At 36.1% G+C, this 18,962-nt stretch overlaps 1 protein-coding gene across 2 annotated transcripts in view; it reads right to left on the minus strand.

The window, feature by feature from the left end:
* The window catches only part of EXOC2 (exocyst complex component 2), a 252,325-nt gene that overhangs the window by 188,240 nt on the left and 45,123 nt on the right, over positions 1 to 18,962 (minus strand). For both annotated transcript variants that reach the window (XM_040644984.1, XM_040644983.1), the window contains exons 2-4: positions 8,364 to 8,524; positions 3,178 to 3,354; positions 866 to 992 (exon numbers count right to left, since the gene is read on the minus strand). In XM_040644984.1, coding sequence (XP_040500918.1) covers positions 866 to 992; positions 3,178 to 3,354; positions 8,364 to 8,481 — 422 coding nt within the window. In that variant the 5' untranslated portion in view covers positions 8,482 to 8,524. The remainder of the gene's footprint in view (positions 1 to 865; positions 993 to 3,177; positions 3,355 to 8,363; positions 8,525 to 18,962) is intronic.

Here is an 18,962-nt window from a genome sequence, read left to right on the forward strand (position 1 = left end):
CAGAGGTAAAAACCCCACAAGGTGAAAAAGAAGCTTGCTATTTGAATTACCAATGGTCTTCAAGTGTAGGCTTAAAGGTTAAATATATAAAGATTAGTAGAGAATTTTCCCCATTCCTAGAAAAACTTAAAATAAAACTACAGTTAAAGTGTTAACAGAACTAATTTGTCACCTTCAGTAAGTGTTTATAGAGCAACACTAAGTATATAACTCTATAAGCAGAATCACCAAGGCTAGAAAATAAATTAGACACGATTAAGATGTTAGATGAATTGATTAAGTAAGATGTAAGGATAAAGGTACTAATTATAAAAGTTGCTAAAACACTATCCCAGCAATTAAGAATAGAAAATTAGAGATTTGTTTACATCCTGAAAACTCTCATTTACCTGCGACAATTCTGAGAGAGTAAGTCTAGATTAAGTAAAATTATAGGCAGGAGTTGTAAACAAAATAAAAGACTACAGTGGGCCTAATCATTCTAAAATATTTCCCCAAAACATCATGCACATGGAAAATTCTATTTTGATTTCAAGTACCATCTAAACTCACCAGCCCTGGATAATGAATTAATTCTCATATCATTAAAAGTATTAGTTATTATAAACTTCAAGATACTTCTCTTCTTCACAAAATGTAAACTTAAAAAACTAAAGAGTTAAGTCGTTTTCGCCAAAATTTTTAACTAATTGGAACATTCACAAGGCAGCAAAGCTGACCAGGTTTCAGAAATAACACCTGTATCCCAACAATAGAAATGTCTTCAACTGTGCTTCCCTGGATGTTTCTGGAGTTTCACTTTCTTTACTCTAAGTATATAAAAGTTTTCAGCAATAAAGAAAACTGAAGGCAAGATGGTACTCACTTTTCAATCTCAATGCCGAGTGGATTAGCAGGACGCAGAGACAAGGGGGGAATTCCTTTATTCCTGTCAGTACGCATATCATAATAATTCATTTCATCAACCCACACAGCAGACTGATCCAAAAGACCTATCAAATGAGGAGCACGTCCTTAATGAGATACACACTAAGCCTTTCCCAATTGTTTCCCTTTTTAAAGACCTAATATAAAATGCACGCTAAGGTAATTTTTAAGAAATCTGAGAGCACAAAAGCTCTGGTTTTTCGTCATTTTTTTTTTTAACAGCTGGTGGCTTGATGAAAAACACTAAGAATCTATAAAAAGATAAATACAACACCTCCTGCCTGGCTTATGGTTTCACTATACATTAGTCAATAGAGAAGGCACACTAAGCCTCTAAGAAAAATTTCTGCTAAAACGAATGTATTTTACAAACAATAAATAGTAAAATTAATTTGGTTAATTCAAAAAATATCCAACATTTCCTTATATAAAGAAAACAGTCAAATACTTTCCAAGAAATGCATGGCTTGTATAATGGAAATGATTAGGACATTCAGGAAAAAAGGGTAAACCCTGTGAACAAAACATAATCTCTGAAAATGGTAACCCTCTTTTATGTGACTGAGTTCTTTGTCACTCACTTTGGCATAGGACTCAAATGCTTACTACCTCTAAACTTGGGTTGAAACAGAAAATGGGCAAAGGGCCAATCAGCAGAGGAGCCGTTGGGGCCTGTGAAGACTTCATAAAGGAAGGTATTTGATCCCAGGCAACTTCTAGTTATATGACCTCTTGTGAACCCACAAATTCTATCAGCATCCACAGTTCTGCCAGCATGCAACAAGAGGTTTTGTTAGAGGTTATACTCAAGTCTAGATACTCCTAAATTAGGCTCGATAAGCCTTTATTGAGTTTATACTGTGCTAGGTCCTGGGCAGGATGCTTTAGAATAAAATTAAACTGTTCAAATAAGTTGTCTTTATCTACTGTATAAATATGACATAAGGCATTGCTGGATTCTGCCAAAATGTTTTAAGTTCCTCCAGAAAACTGGTAACAAGTTCCTCCTTTAATTTTCATTTTTGAAGACGTTAAATAAAAATGAGTAAACAAAAACAGGGATATTATATATGTACATACATATGCATAGACATATATATGTGTGTGTGTCTGCATATATATATATATAAAATACTATATATAAAATATATAAATATATTTTAAAATATATATAAATATATAAAATACATGTGTGTGTCTGCATACACACACACACACACACACACACACGATTCCATTTTGTATTCTCCTTAAATCCTTACCTAATTTTTATTTATGGAAAAAAAAAATCTAGGAATTTAAGGAAGATAGTGATGTAGAAAGGCTCCACACTCTAAGAAAACAAAAACAATTTGCAAAATTATTTACTTTTCAGTATAAGAGAAAAGTATGACCTGGGCTTAATTATGCCTGTGATATTACTATATTATACAAATATTTATCAAGTACTAACCATGTACGAGACATTACAGGACCAAAGAGAGGAATGTGACATTAACTTTGTGTAAGGGTCTATACTAAGCACTTTACATGCATGCTCTAACTCGTTTAATCCTACAAGGTAGGTAGGTGGGTAATATTGCTGTTCCACTTTACCCACAAAAAAACTAGCACTGAAGTTTCACAATTTGTAGTGCGAGAGCCCAGATTAGTATTCAGAGTCTGGCTCCTCGGGCCAAGTTCTTAACTCGCCCTAACATGAGGAAGCAAGTGTTAAGTGCACAGAAAGTAACACTTCAAGTGCTACAGTATACAAAAGAAAGTGCTTATTTCTTGCTTGGTGGGCTAAAAGCACATTTTGGCCAGGCAACATTTTGTCCTGGCCTCAAAGGATAGAGAAAATGAAGGAAACAAGGACATTATTTAGATATTACTATTGCTAATTTGGCCAAATGAGGAGGATATTTTACCTCAAATCTCAACTGCATAATAGAAAGAAATGCAATTACTGCGTTCAAGAGCAAGGAACTAAAATTGGCAAAGCACAACGTTAAAGAAATAAATTTTATAAAGAATTTAGGATGATAGTTCTCTCATGATCATCCTCCTTAGGTTCCACTGTTACCTCAGCAAACTGCCAAAAGTAATGTAAATTTTAACCAATATCTCATTCCAGTCAAAATAAACATAATCTAGTAAGTTAATGAGATGTGAGAGTAGGTAAGTTTTATACAAATCTACCAGTTTTAGATTTTGAAAGACAAAACCCATTTTCATTTTCCTCTTTAAAAATAAGAAGTAAGATGATACCTATTTTTTCAGGTTTGAGGAGCTTGAAAGACACTGTTGAGGTTCCTTTGCCACCTGACTTGGTTGTGACAATAATGTCTCCTTTATCATTTTTAGCTTGTCCCACTCGACATACTATTTTACTTGCCGACATCCATTCTGCTGTCAGAAGGCAATTATGTCCACAAATTGTCAAACCTGAAAATAAAAGAACAAAGATAAGATCTTAGACAGGTCTATAACATAAAAAGACAATTCTTCTGTCAGTACTACCAGGCTTTTTCCATGAAGTGAAAAATAAATCTGGAAATAACATTTCCTGTTCAATAGTTATTTCTACTATTGAATATACCCACTGTTAAACTTGCAAATATACTGTCTCTACTGATTTTTGTCTAATCCTTTTTCTCTAATATTTAAGACTTCTTTAAATTATATTTAAGTTTCTTCAAACATCAATGGAATTAAAAAATAATAACCATAATGATTATGTGTAGGCATTCCAAATTACTCAGACTATGAGAATCTTAAATTGCTTTCATAGGTTTTAGAAAGGAAATTATTGCTATTATTAGAAATCTAAGTTATTGATATAAAATTCTAATGTATACTAAGTGTATCTATCACTCCCTAAAAACATATTATTTATCTTCCTAAAAACAATCTGCACTTACTTTTCCTAGTGTTTAAATTATATATGGTATATATAGTACATATTTCAAGTATAGCCTGGAGTCTGGCAAATCTAGCTAATGTTCTTGGGCCTTACTGGATTACTATTTCATTTTTTATATCTGTATCCTATAATGCAAGTTCATGCTGCCTTAGTGTTTCCCTAATGATACCGTCACTAGACTACATTCTGCTCTTATAGTAAGCCAGCACTCACAAAACGTCAACTCATGCCTGGAATCTCAGGCTCTGATATCAAGTAAATTATTATAATTTAGGCAGTAACCAAACAGGGAGGCACTGAAAGATTATAGTGAGGAAGATGTGACCCCAGACAGAACACCAATATATCACCACGTGGACAAACTGCCAGTTCCTCTACTAACTTATTTTCTTTGTATTTTCCATTTGCGTAAAACAGAACAACCTCATAAATATTTTTGGAAAAAATAAACCAAAATGTGTGTGGCAAAGACTCAGACACTTCACACTTTTTCTCATTATTTAACTTTTTATATTGCTCAGCAGTCAAGTTTGGCAATTACAATTTTTTTTTCAGATACCAGGAACACCTCAACTAATGCCAAATTTGGTTGAAAAAATTTAGGAAGGGATTCAAGTCATTTTTTGTTACAACTTAAAGCACTATTTAGTAAGAACGTTACATTAACCATAGAATAATAAAAACAACCACCTTTTAGAGATGCATTTATTGAAATAATGAATTTTAGAGATTTCCCTAAAACAGCCATTATTTATACATGTATGGAATTCTGCTTTTTTTTGAAAGATTTTATTTATTTATTTGAGAGAGAGAGAGCACGAGCACGAGCAGGGGAGTGGGGGAGGGATGGGCAGAAGGAGACGAAGAAGCAGGCTCTCCACTAAACAGGGAGCCCAATGTGGGGCTCGATCCCAGGGCACAGGGACCATGACCTGAACCAACAGCAGCTTAACTGAATGAGCAACCTAGGTGCCCCCGGAATTCTGTCTTTCTAATAGCAATTTAAAGGATTCCTCAGGACTAGGTTTTCTGTTGATTTTTTTAAATGTATAATATTTCCACATTTTTAAATGCATTCATAATTCAAAATTATTTTTTCAAAATGAGAATGTCTTTGATATCTTTCCTGGAAATCCATTTTGTTTTGAAAAATGTAAACAATTTAAGAGATTGACAGCACCCCTGGAACTCCTCTCCATCTTCAAGAGAAGCACTGTGAAATAACTCAATGAATATTTGCTCAAATAATGTTTATGCATATATAAATCAGTCTATGTATTTTTTAAATGATGGAAAAAGTTTTAGTTAATAAACTAAACAGTTTTAGTGCTATAGATGGTAGGTATTTTGATATCACTCTAGGTTAATACACTAACTTAATATTTTAAAATTTTATAATTTCAAAAAGATTCTTGTGACTGCAAATATTAACTCATTTCAGAAAAGAAAACAACTCAATATATATGTCAGGACTTAATATAAAGTCATTCCTAATATAGGTTCCCTGCTGGAGAACAACCTTATGATTAAAACTGAGGAATGGGAACAGATTTCCAATATATAGACAGGAAGCCTTAAAAACATGTTCAGATGAGCAAACATAAATGATATCCATGATACTACAAGCTGGGAAAAAACTACCCAGAACAATAGTTTATTCATCTAGTTGTAGCTGCTATCAGGGTTTCTCTGATTTAATATCTGCTCTGCATTTTAACTAAAAAAAAAGTTAATAACCACCATTTAAATTTAAACATAGATTCAAACAGATTATTTTAAATGTCATAAAAATTAAATAAGATCGTAAGACCCGATTTCTCAATTTCTAAAACACATTTTTGCTAAGTTACTGCAAACCAAGAAATCTGCTTCATAAAATATGACATTTTTTTAAGTAACTTGTAGAATTTCAAATAAACTGTTTTTATAATGTTTCACTTGGCTAGTGTAGCTATCATCTGAGCTAAAAACACTCAAATTATTTAGCAGATTGAGTTTGCTTTTTTAAAAAATGGTTTCTTGGCAAGACATAGGCAGGTTAAAAGCTGAACTAGCAAGGTTTATAGAAGTATACACACTTAGTCAAATAAGAATAGCATTGCCTGAAGCTAAAACAAGATTAAAATTTACACAGACTAGTAACTGTCATGATAGGAGCTCCAGTTAAAATGTAGGACATAATCTCCATCTGTATGGTTTATTTCCATGCATTTTAGGGACTTTTCCACTTTGGATAAAGAAAAATCTAGAATGAGCTATGTCAAAAAACCAAGACATAGGATTAGATAAAACTATCTTCATAAGAATAATTAATTTTTGTTTACTAAAAAATCAAAAACTATGGCTAGAGAAAACAATATAAAATAAGACATATTTAAATAACACTAGTGAAAAGAATTAGCTGGGAAGTGCAAAACTCATTTATTAAACATAGTGCCGTGCTCCCAGTCACTTTCTTTTTTCCAAGGGTTTTCCAGATGGCCAAAAACCAATCTGTCAACCTGCACCAATAATGCAAGAAAAATAAGTTCCAACTCATAATCTCCAATACTTTACCAATGGGTCCCTCATACATTTTTTTAAAAGATTTTATTTATTTACTTGAGAGAGAGAGAGAGAGTGCGAGAGACAGAGCACAAGTGGGGGTGGAGCAGAGGGAGAGTCAGATTCCCCGCTGAGCAGGGAACCTGACGCAGGGCTTGATCTGATCCCAGGACTCTGGAATCATGACCTGAGCTAAAGGCAGATGCTTAATCGACTGAGCCATCCAGGCACCCCTAGAGTCCCTCATAAATTAAGAAGAGTCAAGAGACTGTCTGAATCTAGATAAGTTTATATGGTAATCAGCATATAGTTCAGTAGCATATAGTAAAGTCTCTCCCTTCCTCATTCTGAATAGATCTCTATTCTAAATGCATCTCAGAGTTCACAAGAAAATAATCCTAACTGACCAGACAATTATAATTATATATATATAAAATTCCATCATATATATAAATATATATATATATATATAATGGAATATTACTCAGCCATTAAAAAAGAATGAAATCTTGCCATTTGCAATGACATGAATGGAGCTAGAGAGTATTAGGCTAAGTGAAATCAGTCAGAGAAAGACAAATACCATATGATTTCACTCATAGGTGGAATTTTTTTTTTAATATTTTACTTATTTATTTGACAGAGAGAGAGGCAGCGAGAGAGGGAACACAAGATGGGGAGTGAGAGAGGGAGAAGCAGGCTTCCTGCTGAGCGGGGAGTCCGATGCGGGGCTCGATTCCAGAACACTGAGATCATGACCTGAGCTGAAGGCAGCCACGTAACGACTGAGCCACCCAGGCGCCCCCACTCATAGGTGGAATTTAAGAAACAAAACAAACATGCATAGGGAAAAAAAGAGAGAGAGGCAAACCAAGAAACAGACTCTTAACTACAGAGAACAAACTGATGGTCACCAGAGGGGAGGTAGGTGTGGGGATGGATTAAACAGGTGATGTGGATTAAGAAGTGCACCTGTGGTAAGTACTCGGTATTGTATGGAAAGTGTTGAATCACTAAATTGTTCACCTGAAATGAATATTATACTGTATGTTAGCTAAGTGGAATTAAAAAAAAAAACTTAAAAAAAAAGACAAGACAAGCCAGGGATGAGAACCACTGACAAACATGAATGCTTAAATAATCAGCAGTAAAAGGTCTCCATGTTATAGGGAGGGAGTCAAGGGACAGACACTATACAAATTAACAAATTTATACAGTGCCAACTGGATACAGAGCATGCATGTCTTGAACTTAAAAGATTAAAAAAAACATAAACAGATCCTAAAAACTATAATTTAGCTTACCATAAATATATAAATAATAGGGGAGCCTAAATAAAAAGATAGATTAACATGGGTGGGAATTAGTTTGAAGAGCTTTTTTGTTTTGGTTGTAAGTCTCAAGTTTTGGCAGACAGAGACTATTAGTATTTCAGATTCATGGTGGGGCTCTCAACCATGATGAAGCATCAATGTGGCAAAGGAAAGGAAATTAATAAGATTCATAGGTCTTGGTAAAGATAGGTACCTGGTGAGAGTGGATAGTTTCTTCTAGGTGAAGTGAGGATAAGAGCCAAGTGGTACTGATATCACCAGGAGATAAGAGTTTAGATTTGATTTGAAGGGCAATAAGGAACAGAAAGGGTATAATTTACAGAGCACTACAGAACAAATACAGACAGTTGTATAATGGAGGGAAAACTAAAGAGCACAAAATAGCTAGGGAGGCTGTTTGGGCAATCAAAGCAGGAGAGAGCAAGGCTGAGGAAATGGAGGCAAACTCAGCTGTGGGAAACTTTCTGAAGGACTTAGTGAAAAGCAATTTAGATAAGATTTGATAAAATAATGATTTTAACCAGAAAACCAAATAATTCTTTCATCTTTATTCAGATCATTCTGTACAGATCACAATGTTGTTTTTCTATCAGCCTGTCTCAACTCCCACGATAAAAATGCATTTATCATGGAAACACAGTTCTTGCTCTTACCTATGAGGTCAACTGGGCCAGTCCCCAGGTTTTCTCCTCTAATTGTGACCTTTGTCCATGGTATTCCTTCATTTGGAGAGATGCCTGTCACAAGAGGGGGTTGTCGTGATCGGGACATCGTGCTTTGCTGAGCAAACTAGAGATCTAGTTACAGAAGTAATCTGTTAAAAAAGAAAGAAAAGTATTACTGATAACTGAAAGAAGCATTGACTAAAAATACAAAAATGCTAGACGTTCAATACCAAAACATAAAAAGTATTCTTAAACATAAAGTTCTGAATTTTTTAACTGTCATTTAACCTATCTGCCAACATCTACTAACATTAAATTTACCAAGGTACTGTGAGGGAAACATCAGAAAAATAACAGACAACTAAGCCCTTGGTTCTGGAACTTTCAATATAATGATAGATAGAACCTAATGTCACCATTTAGCTCCATGCCTACACCTGCAGAATCCCAAAAATATGCTAGAAACTGTTCTACTCTCCAAGTTGTTAAAGAAAGATGTTCTGATTAATCACGTTCACAGAAATTAAAATACATTTATATTCCCATAGGTTGGCTGAACTTCACTTTATTTTTGTATTATACTTAGTACAGCAACTTTTTTAATGTGGTCAAATCAATATATTGACGTTTTTACAAAACTGAGAACGTAGACATAGGGCAAAAGCATGAATTTGCCAACTTTTCTGAGGATAGCAGGGTTGGTAAAAGTACAGTTTCTGAGGTCAAATACACCTGTATCAAGGCCTGGTGTTCCAGTTTACGAATTCTGTTCTAAACCCTCTGTTTTTGTATAGGTAAAATGGACCTAGTAGTAGTTTCAAAGGTTACAGTTAAGGTTACATAGGATAATCCTAAGCAAAGCACAGTGCCTAGCATATAGTAGGCCACAAATAAATACTAAAACCTCACTAATAAACCTCCACAGAACTCCTCAATTGCTCAAGGTTTCAGATGCCCCAGAAGATGACAGCAAGGTGCAGAGCAAGACAGCAAGAACTTGCTGGTTATCTGTATCTTTACATACTAAGAAGTGAGACACCCTGGCCTCTGACTTCACCTTGCAGTCAACAGGAGATTAGAAGTTCAGTCTTTGAAGAAGCCAAACAAGAGGACCAGGAATCTGGAATGCCAGGCGTAGTAGTGTCAAGCAGCAGAGCAAACTGTGGGACTACTTGGGCCTCTTCCTCCCCTGCTCTTACACCTCTGTCAGAAAGGTCTGTGAACCCACCCGGCCCAACTCCACTTTGTCTGGATAAGTAGAATATTATTCTCTGAAGAAATTAAAGGGGAAAAAAGAACCAAAGATCTTGACTTATATATAAGGGTCCTCCCAAAAAAAAGAAGGTCTACTTGAAGTCATATCACCCAATGGAAAAGGCACTTACAAACAAACTGCCCATAAGCAAACTAAACAAATCAGCTATTCCCAGACTCTAAAATATACGAGGACAGACAAAGACTGTAAGATAGTCAAGGAAAATATGTGAGAGAGAGATGGAAGTCAGATAAATAAAAAAATCCAGAGGAAACAGAAATAAGGCAGGTGTAATAAGCTAAATTGTGTGCCCTAAAAAATACCATGTTGCAGTTCTAAGCCTAGGTACCTCAGAATGTATTTAGAGGTCAGGCCCTTAAAGAAGTAATTAAAGTAAAATGAGCTCATATAAGTGGAACTGAATCCAATAGGACTGGTGTCTTTATAAGGAGAGGAGATTAGGGCACAGACACACACAAGGAAGACCGTGTGAGGACACAGGGAAAGGTCAGCTATCTACAAGCCAAGGAGAGAGGCCTCAGAAGGACCAACCCTGCTAACCCCATGATCTTAAAACTCCAGCCTCCAGAATCATGAGAAAATAAATTTCTGTTGTTTCAACTACTCAATCTATCAGACTTTGTCATGGCAGTCCTAGCTAACTAACACAGAAGAAAAACAACAACAACAACAACAACAACAACAGAACACCCTTCAAAAGTACTGGAAGCTTTGATCCCAAATTAATATCTGCAGAGGGAGAAGATTTTTATCTTAAAGAATAGGATGTCATGAAAAGGAATCAATCCAAGAATAAGAGCTCTTGAAACTTTCAAAAGAGGCAAAAGAAACAAGATTTACATTGTCCTATTAATGCAAGAACTGACATTGGTTAAACCAAAGGTAGTAATAAAGCAGCAAACAGATGGATGTTTGAGAAGTGGAGCAGGGGGGTAAAGAGGAAAGGGAGTTACACATTTTATCTAAAACTGACTATCAAGATAATGGCAGATTAGACACAGAATCTGGAAATGTGGAAGTGGATGCCATAAGAGAGAGTTAAAGGAGTTTGGGGTATGTTGTATAATAAAGAACGTTACTGACCTTTGACCCTGGTTTCTGCGAGATTTAAAATACAAGAAGTATCTTTGTTATTCATGAGCCTTCAATATCATATATATATATATATACAATATTTATGAAAACTCAGTATCAAGCCTGGCTAAACCAGAAAGAGCAACCATGTTGGGGGTTTTGAGTCATGTGACATCAGCTTGGCCTCTTCTGGAAAAGGGGAATAGGGCGAGAGACTTGAGTTCAATCTCATGGCCAATGAGGCCATGCTTACGTTACTTATTTAATACAACTAATAGCAAAATGACAACAAAAACAAAGGACCAGAAAGATAGCACCATTCATCCAATAAACCAAATGAGACAACTCAAGTTATCGTGCTCTTCTCTCCGTCCTTATCCCACCTCCTGAATCAATCAATCAAAATCTTTCCGTCAGAATGCAAAGTCAACTAATCATCTCAGTTCCACTGTTGCTTTCCCAGTTAAGACCTTCATCTTCTCTCCCTGGATACTGACACAGACTTCTAACTGGTACTCTGCCCCTATACTCTCTCCACTGCAATCCTTTCTCAGCAAACACCAGTTAATTCTCTTAAAATATAGATCTAATCAACATCTTCTCAGATCAAAAAAAAAAAAAAAATCCCATGACACCCCCACTACTCAGAAGTCTCCAGTGCCCACAAAACCTTTACCATTTTATTAAAACCTGTCACAACCAGATTGACCATTCTGTGCTTCCTACTTTGCCCTCAATCATTTCCCTCATTCACCCGATACTAACCATATAAGCCCATTCACCTTTTATGAACCATCAAGTACTTCTATGCCTTCATGATTTCATTTATCTTTTTTTGACTAAATAGCAAGTCCTTCAAAGTTTGTTAAATCCTTACCAATACTTCCAGATCAATCTTAAATGTTACCTTCTCCAAAAGAGTCTCCCTGATCCCTCCTTCTATAATGCTTCTGATATTCTAATATTCACTGTGATAAATCTTAGGTATCATGTTTATGTCTCCTCTTTGAAAACACAAGATGTTTAATCAACTCCATACATCCCTGTCAGTACAGGACCTGACACAAAATAAACATGCCATATGACTGCTGAAAGAAGTCACATAAATGTTTTCCGAATGTTTCATGATATCAACGAACACCGGAATTAGAATAGGATAAAGAGAAGAAATACAAGGAGGACAGAGACAGGGAGCTATTAGGTATATATATGCAAAAATTTTTAAAAAGTTTAAAAGACATTTGTATACAACAGCATCAAGAAGAACAAAATACTCAGGAACAAATTTTACAAAAGAAGTGCAAAACTATTACTTTGAAAGCCACAAGATGCTGTTGAAAAAAGTTAAAAACCTAAATAAATAGAAAGACATGGATAGGAAGACAATATTCTTAAGATGATAATACCCCTCAAGTTCATCTATAAATTAAATTCAATCCCTATCAAATTCTTGGCTGGCTTTTTTGCAGAAACTGACAAACTGATCATAAAACTCTATGGAAATGGGAAGGACCCAGAATAGCCAGAGCAACCTTTAAAAAGAGGAACAAGGTTGGAAGAGTCACATTTCCTGATTTCAAAACTTACTACAAGGCTATAATAATCAAGACAGTGTGCTACCGGCCAAAGGAAAGATGTATAGATCAATGGAATAGACTTGCGAATCCAGAAATAAACCCTCACATACACAATCGATTTTTGAACAATAGATAAAAAATATGCTTTTTAACAAATAGTGCTGGGACAACCTGACATCCATAGGCAAAAAACTGCAGCTGGATCCCTTTCTTATAAAACACTCAAAAATTTACTCCACATATACTATAGACCTAAATGTGCAAGACAAAATTATAAAACTCTCTGAAAAAAACACAGGAGTAAGCCTTTGTGATCTTGGGTTAGGCAAACCCTTCTTAGATACAACACCACAAGCAACAAAAGGAGATAAAGAGATGAACTGGACTTGGTCAAAATTAAAAACTTTTGTGCTTCAAAGGACACCATTTAAAAAAGTGAAAAAGACAACCCATAGGAGACAGTATTTGCAGATAGTGTATCTGATCAGAGACTTCTACCTAGAATATACAAAGAGCAATTACAACTCATAGTAAAAGTGAATAATACAATTAAAAAATGGGAAAGGATCTGAACAGAGACTTCTGCAAAAAAGATAGAAAAACATCCAATAAAGACATGAGAAGATGTTCAATGTCATTAGCCAAGGAGATGCAAATCCAACCCACAACGAAATATCACCTTATACCCACCAGAAGGCTATAAGCAAAGAGGCAAAAAATAATGTGCTGGCAATGATGTGGAGAAATTAGAACCACTGTACACTGCTGCTGGGAATATAAAAGATACAGCCACTCTGGGAAAGTTTGGCAGTTCCTCAGGAGGTTAAACACAGAACTAATATACAATTCATTGATTTTACTCCTAAGTAGCTACCTAAGAGAAATGAAAATATATGTCCACATAAAAACAGGTCCATGAATGTTCACAGTAGCATTAATAAAACCCAAAAAATGGAATCAACTCAGTAGTTTATAAACTGATGAATGAGAAAGTAAAATGTGCTATATCCATACAGTGGAGTATCATTTGGCATGAAAGAAAAAAGAAATGAAGTACTGTCATGTGCTTCAAAATGGATCACCCTTGAAAACATTATACTAAGTTAAAGAAGCCAGTCCAAGGACCACACACTGAATAACCCCATTTACATATAAATGTCTGAAATAGGCAAATCTACAGAGACAACAAAGTAGCTGTGAAGGGCTGGAGAGGGAAGACTGGGAGGAACCGGAGTGACTTGCCAGGAAGTTTGGTCTTTTTTAGTAGTGATGAAAATTCTAAAGCTTATCATGGTAATGGTTGTACGACTATGTGGCTATGCTGAAAACCACTGAATTTTTCATTTAAATGGGTAAACTATATAGAATATGAATAAATCTATTTTAAAAAGACAGTTGAAAAAAATTCTTTGGATAGTAAGTTTAGAAAGGAATACAATGGTTACTATTTTTGTTAGGATATTTCCCAGAATTTCAAAATCTCTCACTCAATACACACAGATACTGGATACTCAGCTTTCATCTGAGGTAACACCCGTCTATTTAGCACAGAGCAGCTAAACACAATCATAAAGCCACAGTCTTATGCCTTGAGGAATAGGAGGATGAAATTTTAAGCTAACAGTAGCTAGAAAGAAAGGAACAGGGGTGCCTGGGTGGCACAGTGGGTTAAGCGTCCAGGTTTTGGCTCAGGTCATCATCTCAGGGTTGTGAGATCAAGCCCTGCATCAGTCAGGCTCCGAGCTGGGCACGGAGGCTGCTTGAGATTCTCTCTCCTTCTTCCTCTGCCCCTCTTCCTGCTTGTGCACACACGCTCTCTCTCTTTCTAAAATAAATACATCTCTCAAAAAAAAAAAAAAAAAAGAAAGAGAAGAACAAAGTCCTGGAGTAGAAGGCGCCACAGATGCAGAAAAAATATTACTGAAATCCCTGGCTGACCCTTGAACTGCACATTCATAGGATGCACAGGAGAGACTCCAAGTAACACAGTAGAAAGCAACATCTTAAAGAATGAAAGTAAGCAGTGATTTCAGTTGCTGCCCACCACAGGGGAGACAAGAATTTGAAATGTGAATCCAGTCAAATTAACAATGCCTGTTAAAAAACAAACAAACAAAGCCAACACTATTCAGAAGAACAGAACAGATTCCAAAGTCTCTCAAATATAATATCCACATACCTAGGACACAATAAAAATAATTGGACCCATTAAAAAATGTGAAAAATATGTAGCCCCTAGTCAAGCAACAAAGTAGACAACAGAAACAAGATGAGCCAAATCCAAATTAGTAAACAAGTATCTGAAAGAGTATAAAATAAGCTATTAAAGAAATAAATAACGATAATGAATGGACATATGGCTACTCAAAATGCAGAACTGAAATTATAAAAACGGAAATATAAAATGGAAATTCTAGAATGGGAAGGTACAGTATCTGAAATGAAAAATACACTGATTGAGTTAAACAGAAAATAGTTGAAGAAACAGTGAACATGAACATAGATCAAGAAACTATGTAATATAAAGAACAGGAAAAAGAAAAAGAACTGAGGTTCATTGACCTATGGAAAATATCAAACACTCTGGTATGAGTGTTCTCTCAGGAAAGAATAGAGAGAATGGAGCAGAAAATAATATCTGAAGAAAAAAAAGGGTGAAATTTCCCCAAATTTATTGAAAACCTACTATTTTCTAGATACCCAAGAAGCCCAGCAATCACCAGGCAAGATAGATACAAAGAAAATCACACCTAGACACACTAAAGTCAAACTGCTAAAATCAAAGATAAAGAGAAAATCTTAAAAGCAGACAGAGGAAAAAGAGTGACACATTATATACATAAGAATGACAGTATGATAACTTCTAATCAGAAAAATTAAAGGCCAAAAGACAAATGGAACATCCTAAAGTGCTGAAAGGAATTTTTTAAAAAGTCAGAAATGAAGATTTTTAAAAAGGAATTTTATGCTGTTGGGAAAACTGAATAGCCACATTCAAAAGAGTGAAACTGGATCCCTATCTTACAATATACCTAAAAATCAACTTAAAGCGGATTAAAGATTTGAACATAAGACCTGAAACTGTAAAACTCATACAAGAAAACGCAGGATGTGAGATTCTTTTAAAAAAAAAAATTATGTATTTACTTGAGAGAGAGAGAGCAAAGAGGGAGAGGGAGAGGGAGAAGCAGACTCCCCACTGAGCAGGGAGCCCAATGGAGGGCCCAATCCCAGGACCCAGGATCATGACCCGAGCTGAAGGCAGACACATAACCTACTGAGCCACCCAGGCAGCCCAGGACTTAAGATTCTTGACACTGGTCTTAGCAATGATTTATTTTGGATTTCACACCACAAATAAAGGCAACAAGAGCAAAAATAAACAAGTAGAACTCATCAAACTAAAAAGCTTCTGTACTCCCAAGGAAACCAACAAAATCAAGGGCAATTATGGTTGGGAGAAAATATTTGTAAACCACATATCCAACAAGGGGTTATCATCCAAAACCCAGAAGGAACTCATACACCTCAAAAGCAAAAAAACAAATAATCCAAATAAAAAAATGAGCTGAGGATCTGAAATAGCTACTTTTCCAAAGAAGACATAGAAATGACCATCAAGAACATGAAAAGGTGCTCAAAGTGACTAATCCTGGGGGAAATGCAAATCAAAACCATAACGACATGATCACCCCACACCTGTTAAGATGTTTATTATCAAAAAGACCAGAGATAAATGCTGGTTGTAGAGAAAAGGGAGTATTTATACATTGCTGGTGGGAATGTAAACTGGTATAAGCTACTATGGAAAACAGCATGGAAGTTCCTCAAGAAATTAAAAATAATTTTTCACAATGGGTTTGCCATCAGAACAGAGGTGTCATGAAGCCACTGCTAAATCCAAGCCAAAACGGGTAAGGAAAAGACTCAATCCATCACCGTTGTCATTGGACACATAGATTTGGGCAAGTCTACCACCACTAGCCATCTTGATCTACAAATGTGGTGGGATTAATACAGAACCATAACACTACTTGAGAAGAAGCCTGCTGAGATGAGAAAGAGCTTCTTCAAGTATGCCTGGATCTTGGATGAACTGAAAGTTGAATGTGAGCATGGTATCACCACTGATATCTCTCTGTGGAAATTTGAGACCAGCAAGTGTATGTAACCATCATTGATGCCTTAACACATAGAGATTTTATAAAAAAAAACAAAAAACAAACAAACAAACAAACAAAAACAAAAACAAAAACCCAACCATGATTACAGGCATATGTCAGGGTAACCATGGTGTCCTGGTGGTTGTTGCTGGTGTTAATGAACTTGAAGCAGATATCTTCCAGAATGGGAATGATAAGGAATAGAAGCAGAAAAATGTTCACCTTTCGCCTGGAATGCTGACCTAAAGCCCGCATAGTTCTGATAAGGATCAAATACATGCCAGTTGCTACATTCTTAAAGGGTCTCATGACTGCCTGTAAATCTCGCCAACAGTCAAGCACCAAAGAAATCTTGCAAAAGTAGTTTTACGAGTAGAAATTTGAAGAAAATGTTTATGACCTAATACTCCCTATACATCCCGTCCCCCTTGAGCACTAAGCATATAACCACCAGCTTCATACAGCAAAGTGCAGCTCTTTCTGCCCACAGATTCTGTCCCTGTGCTGAATAAACTTACTAAGCTGCACTGTGAAACATCTCAAGAATTCTTTCTTGACCATCACACTCAACGATCCCACAACAGGAAGATCCATAAGCATGCCCTTCTGGCTTACACAGTGGTTGTGAAACAACTAATTATTGGTATTAACGAAATGGATTGAGCCATGCTACAGACAGAAGAGATATGAAGAAATTAAGTCAGGACATACATTAAGAAAATTGGCTACAACCCTGACACACAGTAGCATTTGTGCCAATTTCTGGTTGGAATGGTGACAACATGCCTTGGTTCAAGGGATGGAAAACAATCCTTAAAGATGGCAATGCCAGTGGAACCACACTGCTTGAAGCTGTGAATTGTATCCTACAATCAACTCATCCAACTGACAAATCCCTGCATCTGTCCCTCCCCATTAGGACATCTACAAAATGGGTGGTACTGGTTCTATCCCTATAGGCTGAGTGAAAACTCTCAAACCCAGCATGATGGTCACCTTTGTTCAGTCAACATTACAACTTAAGTTTGAGTGAAGCTCTTCCTAGGGAAAATGTGGGCTTCAATCAAGAATATGTCTGTCAAAGATGTTAAGGTAACACCCCTGGGGACAGCAAAAATGACCCACCAACAGAAGCAACTGGCTTCATGGCTCACATGGTTATCCTGAGCCATCCAGGCCAAATCATTGCTGGTTATGTGCCTGTGCTAGATTGTCACACAGCTTCACGTCGCTCACAAGTTTGCCGAGCTAAAAAACTGATCATTTTCAGAAGAAGCTGGAAGAAATTCTTCAAATGGGAATGCTGCCGTTGTTGATATGGTTCCTAGCAAGTCCATATGTGTTGAGAGCTTCTCTGACTACCCTCTTAGGGGTCACTTTGCTGTTCATGACATGAGACAGACATTTGCTATGGATATCATCAAAGCAGTGGACAAGAAGGCTGCTTGAGCAGCCAGGTCACCAAGTATGCTCGGAAAGCTCAGAAAGCTCAGAAATCTAAACGGATATTATCTCTAATACCTGCCAAGTCTTAATCAGTGGTAGAAGAATAGTCTCAAGACTGTTGTCTCAATCAACCATTTAAGTTTAAAAGACCAGTTAACAATAATAATGCAGAAAAAACCTTAAGAAAGAACAATTTGTGAAATATTTGGTGTTGTGTGTGTATGGGAGTTTTAAGTTAATATCTTTTTTTTTTAAAGATTTTATTTATTTATTTGACAGAGAGAGACAGTGAGAGAGGGAACACAAGCAAGGGGAGTATGAGAGGGAGAAGCAGGTTTCCCGCTGAGCAGGAACCCTGATGCAGGGCTTGATCCCAAGACCCTGGGATCATGACCTGAGCCGAAGGCAAACGCTTAACGGCTGAGCCACCCAGGCGCCCCTTAAGTTAATAATTTTAAATGCAGTACTTTTTAATGGAAACAGCTTTACCAAAAATCTGTCACAGAATTTTGAAACCCATGAAAACAATGTTTAATGGGGGCGCCTGGGTGGTTTGGTTGGTTAAGCATCTGCCTTGGGCTCAGGTTATGATCCTGCACTGGGCTCCCTGCTTAGCAGGGAGTCTGCTTCTCCCTCTCCCTTCGCTCCTCCCACTACTCCTCCCCCTCCTCATGCACACGTGCACTCTCTCTCTCAAATAAATAAAATCTTTAAAAATAAAAAAATTAAAAATAAAACAATATTTAATGAAGAAAAAATTTTTTAAAGAAACTTTCATATGATGCAGCAATCCACTTCTGGATTTATACCCCAAAGAAATGAAATCATTATCTCAAAGAGATATGTATGTACTCTCATGTTCACTGCAGCATTAATTATTCACAATGGCCAAGATATGGAAACAACCTAAGTGTCCATCAGTGGATGAATGGATAAAGAAAATGTAAAATATACGTACAATGATTATTTAGAAAAGAAGGGAATCTTGCCATTTGTGACAACATGGATAAAACTGGAGACTATATGAAATAAGGCAGAGAGAGAAAGACAA

Source organism: Ursus maritimus, unplaced genomic scaffold, assembly GCF_017311325.1.
Source record: "Ursus maritimus isolate PB19 unplaced genomic scaffold, ASM1731132v1 scaffold_30, whole genome shotgun sequence".
In the NCBI taxonomy this organism is placed as follows: domain Eukaryota; kingdom Metazoa; phylum Chordata; class Mammalia; order Carnivora; family Ursidae; genus Ursus; species Ursus maritimus.